Here is an 18,373-nt window from a genome sequence, read left to right on the forward strand (position 1 = left end):
ACTTCGTGTACAGAGAAACAAGTTGTATCCCATTTGTTTACAATAAAAATGAATTTAAAAAAATAGAGCATTTCTGTTAAAAACGACTTTAAAAATACTTTCATATTTGCTTTAATATTCCAACTCTAGGGTTCATAGAAAATAGATTACCTTCTCTGGGTGATTCAGAAATTCATCTTTTATTTTGCGCATCTCCTTAAGTGTTATTTTTGCAGTATTACCGAAGTCCACATATTTAACTTCAACTTCCCGGTGTCCAGGCAATCCTTTAAAAGTTATGAAATTAGGAATTGCAAACTCACAGACTTCTATGTCAGTCTAAATTTCTATGCTTTAAATAAATTTTTGGGAGGTTCAAACCGAAGTTTAAATAAAGCCCTAACATACACTGACCTTTGTGAAATCACTCACAAAGTGAGTAGTTGACTTTAGTCTTTCTCAGCACATTATGTGGAGGTAGTATGAAACTTGTTGCTATCATTTTCAAATTTAAGGACAAATACAAGTATATGTCATTTCAATATGGGAATAAGTCCAGCATTCTCTGCTCCAAAGAAGTGGAAGCAGGTGGCACAATATTGGTACTCAATATAACACTTCACACAACTTAGACCCTATGGTTGTGGATATCTGTGATAACTGAGAAAGCACAGGCTATTATAGGCATAATAATGTGGAGGAATTTCTCCCTGCTTCCATTGCAATCTTCAGGCTAGAAGAATATGTCCAACTCTACCAATGCCAACCTTTCCTTAAGACTCTGAATGGAGATGAAATTTTAAACAAGTAGATGAATATAAGATGGACTTTAAAGAAAATTATTTTTACCCAAATTATCAGGCACATATGAGAACAGATCAAATAGATAAGAGGAAGGTCTCAAATTTACCTTTTTATTCTTTCTGAGGAAACTACTAGAAAGTGGTTCCTTCAAAATAAATGAATACTATAAAGAGGTAAACATGGAATCCAGAAAACAAGGAAACAATGCAGAACAAAGAGTATTGTCAAGTGAAAAAAATTTCAGAATAACAAATGTATAGTAAGCACTCCATTTAAAGAAAACAGAATGCTTCCATGGTTTAAAAAAAAAAAAAAAATCAAACTAAGATTATTTGAAAAGTCTAATCACGTGGAAAAATTTTTGAAGTATTAGGAAAACGTGGCCACAAATTAAGACAATTAACAAGTGAAAAATTAACAATTATTTACTCAAAATAGAGCTGAAGTATACTTCAACCTGGTTCAGCAGTGAACATATTTACACAATACGAATTTAACTAATAACTGTGGTACAGTACAGGAGAAGGGAAAGAAGTGACAAAGGGCTATGAAGAGATTTGAAACTTTTATCTCACAGAATTACAAGTAATATGTAAATCTGAAGTATCAACTGAAATTTTATGTATTATTAGAAGGAATAATAATAATTATTAGAAGAATAAATACCAAAAGAAACACCTGAAAAAATGAAAAGTAATTGAAACACAGGAGGTGAAGGAGATTTCTAAATCTTTTAGTATTATTTAGTTTTTAAATGGGGCTGACATTAGAAAATAAAACCAACAAAAATTACCAAGTATGACCTTCAAGATGGACTTCTATAGAGCTATCGAAGATACAGGGTGATAGGTCAACTGAGTCACACATGCTTTTCCATTATACCCTCAAAGTCACCTTGGAAACTGCACCAAATGTTACTACTGAAAGATTTCAGAAGCCTTATTGTTCATCAAATGCATGTTTTAAAGCCAATAATTCTAATTTGAAAAGTAGTTGCAAAGTCCTTACGTGACATGAAAAATGGCTTTATCTGTTCCACAGATATTTATCCAATGATATACTGCTTGTCTGGTGCAGTGGTGCACACCTATAATCCCAGCAACTTGGGAGGGACAAGTTTGAGTGCACACCTATAATCCCAGCAACTTGGGAGGGACAAGTTTGAGGCCAGCCTTGGCAACTTAGCAAGACCATTAGCAACTTATCAATACCCTGTCTCAAAAATTAAAAATGAACTGGGGATGTAGTGGTATATACTACTTTCTTGCTAAGGTTTGAATGTTTTTGTCCCCTCCAAAATTCATTGAAATTTAATCCCTAACACAACACTTTATTAAGAGGTGTGGCCTCTAAGAGGTGCCCAAGTCATGAGAGCTCTACCCATATACAGAATTCAGTGCCCTTGTAAAAGATTTATTAATAAAGAGAAGTTTACTCCCTTTGTGCCCTTTTGCCATCTGAGTACATGGCATTTGTTTTTTTCTGGAGGAAGCAGCAAAAGGCTCCAAGTTGGAAGCAGAAAGACCAGGCCCTTACCAGTGCCCTTAATTTGGGCTTCCTGGCCTCCAGAACTGTGAGAAATCATTTCCTCTTATTTTTAAATAGAAAATACCAGCCTGTGGTATTCTGGCAGAGCAGCACAAATGGACCAAGATGTTTATGAAAAGTATATCTGAAAAAATTTTAGCTAGTTTGAAACTTACCCCTAAATGAATTAATATCAATAATGACAAAAAGAAAACTTAGGCTGGAAGACTAAATAGTTCTGACAAAAGATCTGGAACTTACTGTATATTACAAGTAATTGGTAAGGACCTTAAATTACTTTAATAATGGGAAAAAATTTTAAGCAGTATCAAACTAAACTTCACCTTGTAAATAAAAAGTTATATGTCTACAAACTAGGAAGCATATAAAAGGAACAGGACTTAGTCTACTTTCAGATGCTGTAACAGAATACTTGATGCTGGGTAATTTATAAAGCAAAATGGTGTATTTTGGTTCACAGTTCTAGAGGCTAGGAAATCTTATATCCTGGCACCAGTTTCTTTTCAGTTTCTAGTAAGGACTTTGTGCCTCCTTTCTTCAACAGATGGTAGAAAGTAGAAAGGCAAGTGGGCACAGGTAAGAGACAAAACTTGGGAGCAGCCTCGCTTCATAACAACATGTTCTCTTAGTAAGTAATCTAGTCCTGAGAGCAAGAATGCTCTATAAGAAAGGCATTTATCTGTTCATGAATGTTCCACCCCCATGACGCAAATACCTCTTACCAGCCCCACCATCTCAACACTGCTGAAAACTGTGGCAGATGAATACCTTTCCTGCCAAAGTGAGTTCTTGCTGGATTATTTAACAGATGGCAGAGAAAAATGGTAAAATCAAATAATACCATCTCCAAGATTTAATTTGTATCAACTCAAATAATCCTACTCTTGAAGTTTAACATTTCTCTGTGGAAATAGTGTGTATTTTCCTACCAGTGACTTTAGCTCGGTACCAAACTCCATCTTCAAACTTAGCTACACATGCTTGATCTTGAACTGGACAGACAATTTCCAGATTTTCTCCATCTTCACTTTTGTAGAATTCCTCAATGGTTTTTAACAGAAATAAAAATCCAGGTTTTCTATCTAAGAAATAAACAGGTAAAGCACTATAGTTACATAGAAACTTAAAAATTTAAGTATGTTTTGGGTATCGTTTATAAAATTATAAAACATTAAAACTGGCATTAGTTATAAATCAATTATGTGTTATGTAGTTTACTTTAGGAATTTTTTTGTAGATGCAGTATGAAATTCTCCTAAGTAAACATAACAAAAATAAAATTAAATTGCATTTTACTAGATAACAGTGTATATTCCAGATATTTTTGGACACCTACTCTCCAACTTTTGTTTCTACCAAAACTAGACTACACAATACATACAATTTAGTAACCTACACTGTTCTATAAACTCTCACTGTTTCACTAAGTGTTCCTACTAGTACTTCTAGACCATGTTCAGTTTTCTGTAACTGATCAATTCAGTATTCAATCTCAAGATTACACATTGTTTCTGTTTATCTCCATAACTTTTGTTTTTGTGGTACTGGGGATTGAAACCAGGGTTTCAGGCATACATGATGAGTGCTCTACCAAGGAGCTATATCTCTAGCCCTCCATGACTCTTTTAATCTAGCACACTCCTCTTTTTAAAATGACCTTGAGATGGTGAAAGGCAGATGAGGAACACGTGGGCCATACTGCAAACAACTAGAAGTGGAGGGAAAGTTTTAAATAGGCCAAAGGTGATATGGAACAACTAGGTTTGAAATAGTTTGTGTCAGGCCTAAAAATGGATGCCAAGGCAACAAACACACTAAATATATGACAAAAGGATTATACATCAAAATCTTGTGGGACTTATTTCTGGAATGTAAAGATGACCCAACATACAAAGAACAATGAAGTCACACTGACAGAATGAAAGGAAAAAAGAACAAAACATGACCATTTCAAATGCTGCAAAAAAGCATTTAAAAATACTGAACACCCTATCGTGAAAAAACACTCAGAATAAACAGAATAGAAGGAAATTTACTGTACGTCATAAAGGTCACATAGGAAAAAAACATGGAGAGTATCATACACACAGTGAAAGACAAAAGCTTCTTTCCCAAGACAGGAATAAGACAAGGATGACTGCTTTTGCATCTTGTATTCAACATGGTATTGAAAGTTCTAGCTAGAGACATTAGGCAAGAAAATGACAGAAGTCATTCAAATTGGAGAGGAAGAAGTAAAATCATCTCTATTCACAGATGATGTAATCTTATTACACACACACACACACACACACACACACACACACAAACCCTGTTAGAACAAATTTAGCAAAGTTGGTGGGCACAAAATTTACATGCAAAAAAAATTAGCCATATTTCAAAATGTCAGCAAAGAGCAGTCTGAAGATAAAATTAAGTGATTCCATTCACAACAGCATCAAAAGATAAAAATTTGAGTAGACCTAAACAAAGAAGTGAAAGACTTACACACTGAAAACTACACAAATTGCCAAAAGATATTAAATAAGATCTAAATAAATGGGAACAAAAACACAACCTGTGTTTATGGATAAGATTTAAAATTGTTAAGATGTTAATTCTATTCAAAGTGATCTACAATGTAGTGTAATCCCTGTCAAATCCCAATGAAATTACTTGCACGAAGAGAAAAATCCATCCTAAAGTTCATAGAGAATCTTAAAGAGCATCTGAATGGCAAAATAATTTCAAAAAAGCACAAATCTGGGTCCAGGGATGTAGCTCAGCGGTAGAGTGCTTTCCTAGAATGTAAGGCCCTGGTTTTACCCCTAGCACCACATGCACACATAAAAAGAACAAAGTTGGAAGATTCACACATTATGATTTCAAAACTTAGTACAAAGGTACACTAATCAAGACAGTGGGAAACTAGCATAAAGACATACAGATCAATGGAGTATCCCAGAAATAAACCTATTTTAGATGAGGGAAGGAATTACAACTATAGGGAACTTCGGTTCAGTGGTAGAGTGCTTGCCTACTGTGTATGATGAGGGCCTAGGTTCAATTCCCCAACAATGCAAACAGAAAACCGAAACTATGACTACAAAACTTTTACAAGAAAACGGGGAAAAGACATCATAATGTTAGATTTGGCAATGATTTCTTGGATATGACACCAAAAGCACAAGCAACAAAAGAAATAATAAATTGAGCTTCATAAAATTAAAAACTTTTATGGCTCACAGGACAATTTTGAGAGTAAAAAGACAGCTCCACAGGATGGGAGAAAATATATAAGTCATATATCTGATAAAGGTTTAATAACTAGAATATAGAAAGTACTCCTACAACCCAACCACAAGCAATTTAATTAAAAAACAAAGACTTGAATCTTTCTTCGAAGATGAACGTTTGGCCAATAAACACATGTAAAGATGCTCAATGACAACACCAGTTAATAGGGAAATGCAGATCAAAACAACAATGCGATACTACTTCACACTTACTAAGATGGCTATTATTTAAAAACACAGAACAGAACAGAAAACAAAATAGACCTGGAGAAACTGTAAGCCTGTGCCTTGCTGCTGATGTTGGTATAAAATTGTATTATTGCTATGAAAGACAATTTGGTAGTTCCTCAGAAAAGTTAAACATAGAATTTCCATAAAATTTAGCAATTCCACTCCTAGGTACATAACAAAAGAACTGAAAACAGGTACCCAAATGGATACTTTTAAAACTAATATTCATAACAGCATTATTCATAGCAGCCCAAAGACAGACTCAATCTAAGTGTCTATCAACAGATGAAAGAATAAACAAAATGTTTACATGGGATATCATTCAGTGTTGGGAGAAATCCTAGTTCTTGGCTGGCAGCAGTGAACGTCTCAAGTGTGTAAGGAAAACTTGCTGGGAGGAGCTTTCTGCTTCGGCTACTAAGGAAAGTAAACAACTGCCCCAAATTGATTCAGTGTTACCAAGGGAACCCATATAGGAACCTAGTGGTCTGATCCCCCGTGGCACATTGTGATTGGGCAAGAAATCTATAAAATGTATAGCTGTTCCCGCAATAAACAAGTTTGCAGGCTGCTCACCACAAGCCTGCTTTCCGAGTCTGGGTCTTGACTCCACACCCTTACCCTATGTATAAGCTAGCCAGGCACAAGAGAACCAACAATTCGGAAGTAAAAAGGAATGAAATTCTGATGCCAATTCTGATATATAAACACTGAAAACATACTTAAGTGAAATATGTCAGACAAAAAAAGAAAAATATTATATGACTCCATTTATGAGGTACTTAGAAGAGATAAATTCATAGAGATAGAAAGAATAGAAGTTATGGGGCCTGGGAGTGAGAAAAAGGGATGTTAGTGTTTCATTTGCATGGAGTTTCTGTTTGGGATAATGAAAAGTGTTATGGAAATGGATGGTGGTAATGGCTGAATAAAATTATGGAAGTACTTAATGGCACTGAATTGTACACTTAAAAATGGTTAAAATTGCAAATTTATGTTAAGTATACTTAGTATTCATAATTTTTAAATAGACACTTAAAAATGAAAAGAAGGGAAAGAAAGGGAGGGAAGGGAAGGGAAAAATGCACATCCTAACTTAGTTCCAGATAAACAGTTTTCACAAATTATCCAGGGTGCCAGAAAATATGCTGCAGTATTGGAAATGACAGGCACTGAGGCTCACAGCTCAGTTTAATCCTGGTTCTACTCTTTCACAGATAAGTACCCTTTGGTAATCCAAATGGAAATAGCAGCATCTTTCTCACAGAAATTTTGTGTTAATCAGTGAGTGAGTTAATTTCCATAAAACTCTTAAGGTCCTTAAGATGAATTAATTCATATAAAGCACTCAGAGGTCAATAAGAATGAAATAATACTGTTAGCTATCCAAACAAATACATGGTCACATATCAAGAGCTTAAGCCTATTTTGGTGTTTAAATGTATTTTTTTTGCACTTTTTAAAAAAATTTTGATTCATTGTACACAAATGAGGTACAACTAATGTTTTTCTGGTTGTACATGAAGTAGAGTCATACCATTTGTGTAATCTTCCATTTACATAGGGTAATGTTGTTTGTCTCACTCTATTATCTTTCCTTCCCAACCCACACCTTCCCCACCCCTCATTTTCCTCTTCAAAATCCATTCTTCTTCCATTCTTCCCTTACCCCACCCTCGCTGTTATGTATCATCATTCACTTATCAGAGAAATCATTCGGCCTTTAGTTTTTTGGGATTGGCTTATTTCACTTAGCATTATATTCTCCAACTCCATTAAAGGGATATGAATAGGAAAAGAAGAACTCAAACTATCACTATTTGCTGATGACATGATTCTATATTTAGAGGAGCCAAAAAATTCTACCAGAAAACTTCTAGAACTCATAAATGAATTCAGTAAAGTAGCAGGATATAAAATCAACACTCTTAAATCCAATGCATTTTTATTCATAAGTGATGAACCCTCTGAAAGAGAATTTAGGAAAACTACCCCACTTAAAAAAAAAAAAACTTGGGAATCAATCCAACAAAAAGAGGTGAAAGACCTCTACAATAACTACAGAACACTAAAGAAAAATTAAAAACCTTAGAAGATGGAAAGATCTCCCACATTCTTGGATAGGCAGAATTAATATTGTCTAAATGGCCATATTATCAAAAGCATCATAAAATTCAATGCAATTGCTATTAAAATCCCAATGACATAACTCATAGAAATAGAGAAAGCAATCATGAAATTCATTTGGAAGATTAAGAGACCCAGAATAGATAAAGTAATCCTTAGCGGGAAGAGCAAAGCAGGTGTATCACAATACCAGACCTTCAACTATACTACAGAGCAACAGTAACAAAAATGGCATGGTATTGGCACCAAAATAGACAGGTAGACCAATTGTACAGAAGAGAGGACACAGACAAACCCACAAAAATGCAGCAATCTCATACTAGACAAAAGTGCAAAAGACATACAATGGAGAAAAGATAGTCCTTTCAAGTGGTGTGAAGAAAACTTGAAATCCATAATAAAACTAAACCCCTCTCTCTCACCCTGCACAAAAGTCAAGACCAGAGATCCTGCACCTAATAGAAGATAAAGTCGGTCCAAATCTTTGCCATGTTGGCTTAGGACCAGATTTCCTTAACATGACTCCAAAAGCACAAGAAATAAAAGCAGGAATCAATAATTGGGATACTCAATAAACGAGTTCCTGTTGTGAAAAAAAAAAATTGGGATAGATTCAAACTTTTTAATATGTTTTGATGTTTAAATTCAGAAAATTACCTAGTAGTGATTCTCAGATGTACATGGTCAGAAGAAAGTTCATCTTAATAATGATGAACTAGCTCTATGTGCTTTCTTAGTCTCCAGATTTCAGAAGGTAACAAGAAATACTTATATATTAGGTTTGATTCACTGTCCTTTTCCCTCCATCTTCTACTAACAGGATGAAGAGTTCTTTGAATTTACTATGAACTTCTTGATTAAAGAATATAGAAATACATAGAAAGTTGACAATGGTTTATTTACTCTTTTATACTGGACATGGACATTAATTCCTGTTACATATTTCTACTTAATTTTTAAAAAATTTCAAACATTATTTACTTACCAACTGAAGGTAGAAATCAGTAGGACTGTTTATATGACAAACCATAACTGAAACATCTGTCATTTCTTTAGGCAAAATAGGTGGATGATAGCATAAAGTCATATTTTTTTCAGTGTGACTTATTGGTGATTGTGATCTAAAACTAATTAAAAACATAATTAAAAATATAAAGAAGGATTTTCTTAAAATTTCTCCTCTCAATGGCTTGATCTGAAGAAAGGGCTTCTACATATAGCAATTTATTTACCAAAAGTATTCCCTTTCCAATTTCTCTAACTTTTTTTTTTTTTTTTTTTTTTTTTGCAGTGCTGGGAACTTGCACTTTCTACCAACTGAACTATCTCAGTTGGTAAATTAATACAATTATTGAACAAAGTTAAATATGAACTTAGTAGATTAACCTTCAAATTTGTGTCAGAACATTTCAGAGCTGGCATAGCATGATACAGTCACACTTAATGCTGTTTCTACTCTAACTTTCAATTGCACTGATAGCTGTGGTCTGCGGTAGTGCTTAGTGAGGTCAGCTGAGGGGGTCTCTGTGGGTCTTGACAACCTCAGTCCTTTACTTTGGTTTTTCTAGAATGGAATCTACTTGGGTCATTTCTAGATGTCATTTAATAACCCAACCCAGAAAGTTAGGATCATCTACTATCTCTACGGTTATTAAAACATCTTTTTGCTCATCAGAAATAAAGAAAAATTAAGTATCTAATCCAGATTCAGATATTAAATCTGGATTAGTGATCATGAACTCATTCCAAAGGCTAGAAAATTTAAGTTAGGAACAGAAAAAATAATAATTCTTGAAATACTTGTACGCCTGTTTGTGAAGTTATCAAGAGTAAAAACAAAATGTTAGTATCAATACATATTTTTCTTTTGAGCTACCTTAATTTTTCTTTCTTTAAACCAAATTAATTAAATGCAGTTGTCAGACAATAAGTATACTTAGAAAATGTTGTCAGCAATATTTTTAACCTCTAAGGATATGTTAAGGTTCACTCTAGAGCCCCTGTTTTTTAAAGGTAGAACTAGTATTTCTATATACAGCTATAATCATGAAGATAAGTTTTAACAAGTTACTTACCGTGCTAGTTCCATAAAAACTAATGCATCTCTAAGAGACACAGGCATATCACTGCTTATTTTATTTGTTGGTGGTTTCTGCAGATCTACAATAAGCACACCATTTTCTTCTCTAAAAACTTTCATTAAAACAGCCTTGTTATTTACCATTTTCAAAAATTCCACTTTAGCTTCCTCTTCCCAGCCTTTGCTCTATGAAAAAAAGTAAAAAAGTAAAATTCCAAAGTAATTATAATTATCTCTAATGTTATATCTAAATTAGCTCTGTACCTATCAGTCTGCAACTTTGAGGAAAGGCAATGAACCAAGCACACACATTGAAAAGATAGCTGAGGTATGTAAAATGTGTGCATACTTTGATTTTTTATAAATGTATTCTTACAGTGTTTATAAGCAGTTTCACTGTAGAATATAATTTTGCTTTTGGATGTTAACATGAAAATTATAATGAGGTTAAAACAAAAGTACTACTTATAAATTTTTCACTGAAGTCATGAAAATTTCAAAGATAATTTTGAATGTATAATGTAAGCCTGTACTACATAAAATATTTACAATCATTATCAGTTTAATTGAGCTTCTATTACCAGCAATATATGAGGTATATGCTACTTAAATGATAAAGGAAAATAGTCACCCATTGGAAAAAAGTTTTAAGTTGATATTAAATATTTAATTATCCATACCTAAGGGTCAAAACCAAAAATTTGTTAACAATTAAACCCAGAAAATGTAAAAGGCATAAAAGAAAATAATGTCTTTATCTTGAGGAAACCACCAATGCTAATAGTTCTATATGTTTCCTTTTTACTTTTTCATTCATTTATTCTTTTAAATATTTGTTGAAGGTGTAACCTGTGGCAGATCTGCTAAGTGTTGAAAATGCAATAATTGGCAAAAACATAGACTCTTGCTTTCATAGACCTTACAACAATAGAACTGCTCAACATATATGGTTACACACAATTCCAGTCTCCTAGGAGTTTTCAATCTTTCTAGGGGAACAGATATTCATAAATAATGCAAAGCAGAATATAATATGAGCTGCAAGTAATGAACAGATGTGGAAATAGGGAATAATGTATAAAAATACATACCATACCATATTTTAAATGTATTTAAATATATATTTGGATATTTCATCTAGTACTATGCTCATATACATTTATTCAATTCAATTCTCATTAAGAATATTATTTGTCAGTCATGGTGGTGCACACCTGTAGTCCAAGCAGTTCAGGAAGCTGAGGCAGAAAATTGCAAGTTTGAAGCCCACCTCAGCAACTTAGTGAGGCCTTAATCAACTTCAAGAGACCCTGTCTCAAAATTAAAAAATAAAAAGGGCTGGGGATTTGACTCAGCAGTTAAGTGCCCCTGGGTTCAATCCCTGGTACAAAAATACATATATGTGTGTATAAATGTGTGTGTGTGTGTACATATATATGTGCATATATTTATTTATTTTTAACTTTTTTCCAGTACTGGGAATTGAACTCAGGGCCTAGAGCATGCTAGGTAAGTATTCTACAACTGAGCTACATCCCCAGACAAGAATACTTTCAATTATGAAAGTTGAATTTCATTTTCTTTCTTACTGGCACTAATAGCTTATTATGCGAAATGATACCAAGATAACCGATTCCGTAAGCCCGTCCTCAGTAATCTCATTGGTAATACATAGCTAAGATGGAAAAATTTAGTCTCTGAAAAAGAAATAATTTAAGTCTCACTTACTGAATTATGTGGAACAATGTCTTTTAACGAGCATGGGTATGCTAAAGGTGGGAAATCTTTCACCAGTCCTTCAATATATGGTTCAGACTTCCTCAGAACCAGACATAAATCATTTAATATATGCTGCTCAGCAATGTGTTCTGGTCTTACATGGGTATCACCAACTCTAGAAGGAATTCAAATAATATTCACTGAAACTATGCTTTAATCTTGCACTTGCTTTCTCTTTTTAAGGTATGCATTTATTAGGATAATTTCCTTTAATTAAATCTCATAGAAAACTATATTCCAAATTCATGCTTTCTTACTATACAAAATTAATTTAGCTTTTAAGCACAGAGACTATTTCTATCCACAGAGTTAAATCTCATCTACTTTTATTTGAACTTTCAAATACCCATTCAGTTTAAAAAGGAAAATGACTATCCCTCCCACATATAGATCTGTTCATTTTTAAAGCTATGACCATTTAAAAAAGTAATCATATTATAGTCAATACTGGTCATTACTACAGAATCATTTCATTTTCTTTTCCTAGAAGATCTAGGAAACGTTTTTGAACATCGTGAGTGCATTAGACAGTATGGTATTTTAACATCATTTAATCAAATTACAGAAATATGATTAAAAATTTTACTCAATCATCCTGTGACAAACCATTTGCTTTAAAAGAATCAGTTCTGTGCATTATTTTCTGCTATGAAGCAACATAAGAAGAGTTTTTAAATTTGGAGTACATCACATGAATAAATATATCATGGTGAATTCCACTTTTATGTATATCCATAAAGCACCAATTAAAAAAAATAAAAAAGGAAGACCAGTACAGTACAGGAAAGGGAATGGGGGTAGAATGAGGGGAGGGAAGAGGAAGCACTGAGGACCAAAATGGAACAAATTAAATTCATGCATGTATGATTACGTCAAAATGAATCCCACTATTATGCATAACTATAATGCAATAATAAAAGCATTTAAAAATTGTAACACACACACAAACTTAAGAGTACATCAAAAAGATCCTTTCCCAAGCTCCTCATCTAATAATACTGATAAAGAATACAATTTTACTCTTTAGTAAGACAAATTTCATAAGCAAAACAACAAACAATATGATTTGGAAGAGAAGAATGACAAATTACTTCTCTTTGCCTTTCTCTAATCTCCTTCATTCTTTAATTTGCCCCCCAAAAATATGCCTAAGCAGGCCAGAAACACATAATTATAAAATATCATACCCTGTGACGATTAGGACTTCAGAATTTCCAAAATCTACCATGAATATTTGTATTAGTGCAACTTCACGGACTGAGAATTTGGTTGGACTACAGGGTTTTCTAATATTTTTACTTTCTATTGGAATTAATTCAGTGATAGTTCCTCGACACCACATTCCATTTTCAATACTGTTCACAAATATTCTTGCACCTAAGTAAGGTGGGAAACAATTATTAAAGTTAAGAAAGACATCTCACAGAGTTCTAATTTAGAAATACAGCTTAGTTCTACAACTAATTTTTAACTCATATTTACTGATGATATAGTATTGTATCAAGTGCTATGAGAAGGATATAAGGTAGTGTTATTATGTAATCTACAAGCTAAACGAGAATACCAAGTCAGTAGTCAAATGATAAGGAACTGTGTTTCATGAACTACATTAATATAGATAAACAAGACTGTCTTGCCATCAAGAAACTCAAGGAAGAGATATAGGTGAACAAATTCTACAATACACTGTACTTAACACTGAAAACCATCCAGCTTCATGCGTGTATACACATGTATATACATGCATACACATGCGTGTATACACATCTATAGATATACACACAGTAAGGTTTGAAATAAGGAAGAAACAATGATCTTTTCCTAGTATAGAGGAGTGAAAGGAAACAATGAAAGGCAACATATAAAATGCCCAAATTAATTAATACCCAGTGTCATTCAAGAAGGAGAGAATGAAGTAAGGACTTAGCAATAGAGGAATACCTTAAGAAGGGACCAGATAGGTTATAAATTAATAACCAGGAAAAAAAAGAAGAGGAAGAAAGAAAGTCCTGAATAGGAATGCTTAGTATGGGTTGACAATGTTCTCAGTCTTTTATGTTTGAATCCACTCAGTCTCAACAATAACCCTATAAAGGCAGTACTTCCACCACAGGGTGGTTTGGAGTCTCGAAAAACCGTATCTTCAAGTGTGGCACTTGGACAAGCTGAGCTAAAGAATCAAGCTTAGAATCAAGGTCAGATGCAGTGGTGTACCACTATCATCCCAGTTACTCCAGCTACTCTGAAAGTTTAGGCAGAAGGATCACAAGTTCAAGAATGGCCTCAGCAATTTAGCAAAACCCTGTTTCAAAATAAAAAAAATAAGTAAGTAAAAAGGACTGGGGATGCAGCTCAGTGGTAAAGCACCCCTGTATTTAATCCCTAATACCTAAAAAATAAAAATAAAAATAAATAAAAATAAATCAAGGTCTCTAACTTTCCCTTATTTTTCCCTCTAGTGCATGAAGTGGCTGTTTCTCCAAAGTTCCCTTATCTGATGTGAGAAAACTTCTCTCTAGGAATCTTATCAGATAACCAGGAAAGATTAATCACCAGAAAGAGAGAAGACTAAGTCATCTCGTTGCCCAGATAGGTTTTTCATTGATTATTTTAAGGACAGCTCCTAAAGATTACCTATGAGACTTTATTTGCATAATAAAACATCCTTTGTTGCAACTTTCGTTTCTTCTTCCTCATTTCATTGAGTTTCATATTTTGCACCGCTTCCTTGTACATGTGCACATTAATAAATTTGTTATGCTTTTCTCTTGTAAACCTGTCTTTGGTTCTTTGGTTTTTTTGAGGTACTGAGAATTAAACCCAGGGTGCTCTGCCATTGAGCTACACCTCTGGTCCTTTATATTTTGAGACAGGATCTCATAAAGATACCCACGCTGGCTTCAAAGTCTGCAATCCTTCTGCCTCAGTCTCCCAAGTTGCTGGAATTACAGGCATGTACCACCATGCCCAGCTAACCTATCTTTCATTTTATGGGTGCTGGCCATGATTATTTATGATGAACAAGAAAGGAATTGTCCCCTTTTCTACCTATCTAGAGGCAGAGAGGTTGCAAACATAGCAACCATCTGCTTATTTATACAAGGTAGCAAAGAAAACCCTGGTAGTCCTGAAGCCCAATCTCTTAACAACTAAGCTATGAATTGGAGATAACTTTGGTAAGCCTTGGTCATTGATTATATAGAGAGAAATGCTGTATTCCCCTCTGTGTATGTTATAAAAACAGGATGGCTGAAAGGCACATTGGGGTTCCATCTAATTTTATTTAAGTTTTCCTAAAACATTTGTTTGGCTTTGAGATCATCAGTGACCTTCTCTTATTTTGATGCACTATGTAATCAATATTCTTTTAGTTTTAAAATATATTCTATGAAACTATTTTGCAATAGATAAAAGCTCGAGAAAATGTTTGCTATTCTTCATCATAAAGCACACAGGCAGGCCAAAGGATAAGCTCTATCGCATTTCTTTCCTTTTCACTACTTTTGCCAAGTGTAAACAAGTACGTAAATCAACTATATTTATTTTGCAAACAATTATCATTAACACCTTAAAAATGAGGTTTTGGCTCTCTAAGAATATTTTCTGAATATAAATTGCATTTTTTTGGACATGTAATTTTAGAGAATTATATGTAATTATGAAAGCTAAGTTTAACACATTTCCCTCCTCTTAGATACCAAATATTAAGTAATTTTTAAGTTCTAAAGGTATTCATTGTCAGAATTATATGACGATCCTAGACTTTTGATGTTCTCCTGATATTCTGAAAAGCTACATAAACAAGCTGAGAGTTAGTGACCATTTAAAAGAAACATCATACGGCTACACAGACAATACTTTTTTTGATATTGGTCACTTATAGGCATTGAGAAAAATGGCTTTTTAATACATCAAAGAAATCAGAGCTTCAAGAGTATAATAATTGAATTTAATCATCAATATTACCAGGAAATTACTTATAATGGAAGCCTAAACCACGGCAAATTCCAGTACTCTTAGATTTAAAATAAACTGTGTTTACTAATAACCCTTTGAAGGGCCCTAGGAATGGATGCCACAGGTTTCCTGAATCTTACTGAAGTGTTTAATGTTAGGTCTAACATGCATGCACAGAAAGCAAGGAACTGAAATATACAAAGACTCAACTTAGAAACAAGAGGGCAGCCTATATAACCAGTTGTGGGTCTTATAAATTAAAAAGCAATTCATTCAACTACACAGTAGAGGTATCTCACTCTAAAAGCGTACCAACATTCAACTTTAATCCTTAGCTAACTTACCTAAATAATTTATGTTAAGTAATTCCCAAACTTTTATGCTTATTTAACTTGAAGCCAAAATCTTTTATATCAAGTCTATGTGGGTTGAACAAATATGACAATATTTACATAAACTTAATATTTTAACTTATAGTAATATTTTATTACCTAGCTCCAAAATGTCTGAAGGATCAAGATGTAAATTCTTACTGCAAATTTGATTCACCTTCTTTTCCAATACTGTTGCATCTTTTATTTGTGAATATTTCCGAATATAGAAGTGGCAAGGATGTACTACATGGCTTACAAAAACTAGCTCTGGAGAACCTGGGTATAAATCAATATTTAAACAACATTATTAAAACATGAAGCTAGGAGAGAATTCATGAAAGATGAACAACTGCAACGTCCTTTAACAGATTAAATGTCTAGAGGTACTGAAAGTCTAGAATACTTAGGCTCCAACAGAGTGTCTAAATTCAAAAAGCCTCACAGAACAAATGTCACTTTAAACAATGAATTCTTTAGCAACCTGAAATGCAAATTCTTCGTTCAACTTGCAAAATAAGTCTGTAAGTGAAATCATAGTTCATGTGGTAGGCTGATTCTAAAGTCATAGTCTATTCTGTAAATTCACCTTATTATAAAACTTCATAGTTTATTTACGAACCTATCTGGAACTCAGAACCTCATTGATAATGATCAGGTTACTAGGACAGCCCACAAAAGCCAGATCAGTCCATACCATATCTAAAATACCAATACAGCTCATAGTCACTCTGAATCTCAAGTCATATTAGGCAAGAGATATATGTAATAAGGTCTGGCCAAAGTACCGAACAGCATTTAGGGAACTATGAGTGAGCTTTGGTGAAGGTTAAACAGAGAAAAGTAATGACACTGAAAAATTTTTTCTATAAATAGAAGCAATTAAATCAAACATTTCTACTGATACAGAAAGATCTCCAAAGTAGCTGGATGTGGCTGCACATGCCTGTAATCCCAGTTATTTGGGAGACTAAGGGAGGAGGATCAAAAGTTAGAAGCCAGCCTGGGCAATTCAGCAGGATCCTGTCTCAAAAAGGGATGGGGATATTTCTCAGTAGCAGAGAACTTGTCTAGCATGTATTAAGGCCCTGGGTTCACTCACCGGTATAGGAAAAAAGGGAAGAAAAGCCAGAAAAAATCTCCAAAGTGTAATGTTAAGGGAGGAATGCAAAAACAGTATGTATAGTATGCTATGTTTTGTGTGTATTTATTTGTGTATGCATCAAAAACCTATAGGAGGGAAAGAGGGATTGGATGGAATAGGAATAGGGTATGGAAAAGTGTCATAAAATATTTTTAATATAAAGGAATTATTTTTTGGAACAAATTAATATGTAACTTTTTAACAGACTAGAAGTCATGGAATTGAATAGAGGCAACTACAGATATATAATAGAAACTAAACATAAATATAAATTTTAAATATGTAACAGATTACCAAGAACAATATACATATCAAGGTTAGGGTAAAGAGATAAATATGTATAACTGGGGTGACAATTGTCAAATAACAGTTACCACACAGAGAATACTGCCCATTAAGCTCAGAGTTATTACAATACCTGCTTTTGATCCAAAAGAAACAGATGACTCTTTCTGAACAGGTTTTTTTTGATATCTAGGAGTCTCCATAAGATCATCTGTGAAGCAAGCTTTATTAAAATAAGACAAATGTACTAATTTTTTAAATGTTGACAGTGACCTGCTAGTGTTTAAAGAGTTGTAATTAAATTGGCTAAATACTGGAATGGTAAGATACCTTGTATAATAAAACCATGACAGGTGTTTAGAATTCACTGATAATTCAGTGATAACAATACAGCAGGAAGAAGAATGTGTGTACTGTTGGTTTTGTTTTGTTTTGCATTGAAAATGTCATTCTGGAGAGTCACCCGATAAAAGAATGTTTTTAAAAATGGTTTGTACATAGAAGTACATGGAGTAGTATCTTGCTCCCATGGGTAAATACCAACACTGGAAATCTAATCAAACAATTTTGATACAAAAGTTATAAAATAGTTGACATGAGCTGGGGATCTAGCTCAGTAGCAAGGTGGTTGGTTACCTAGCATTTGAGAGGTCCTGGCTTTGATCCCCTGCACAAAAACATTAATAAATAACAGAATAAAATATAAAATAGATGGCATGACATTCATGATAGCTCATCTTAAAACATATTAGATCCTAGGATTTGAGAGAGCTGATCTTAATTCAAGAACAAA

General features: G+C 33.6%; 1 protein-coding gene across 1 annotated transcript in view; it reads right to left on the bottom strand.

Moving 5' to 3' along the window:
* Nucleotides 1-18,373, bottom strand: part of Rnf17 (ring finger protein 17) — a 110,032-nt gene that overhangs the window by 43,498 nt on the left and 48,161 nt on the right. The window contains 8 exon segments of the mRNA XM_047553766.1: nucleotides 151-266; nucleotides 3,261-3,398; nucleotides 3,401-3,413; nucleotides 8,950-9,091; nucleotides 10,040-10,230; nucleotides 11,773-11,938; nucleotides 13,011-13,200; nucleotides 16,272-16,430. Coding sequence (XP_047409722.1) covers nucleotides 151-266; nucleotides 3,261-3,398; nucleotides 3,401-3,413; nucleotides 8,950-9,091; nucleotides 10,040-10,230; nucleotides 11,773-11,938; nucleotides 13,011-13,200; nucleotides 16,272-16,430 — 1,115 coding nt within the window.

Source organism: Sciurus carolinensis, chromosome 5 (genome assembly GCF_902686445.1).
Source record: "Sciurus carolinensis chromosome 5, mSciCar1.2, whole genome shotgun sequence".
NCBI classification, from domain to species: Eukaryota; Metazoa; Chordata; class Mammalia; order Rodentia; family Sciuridae; genus Sciurus; species Sciurus carolinensis.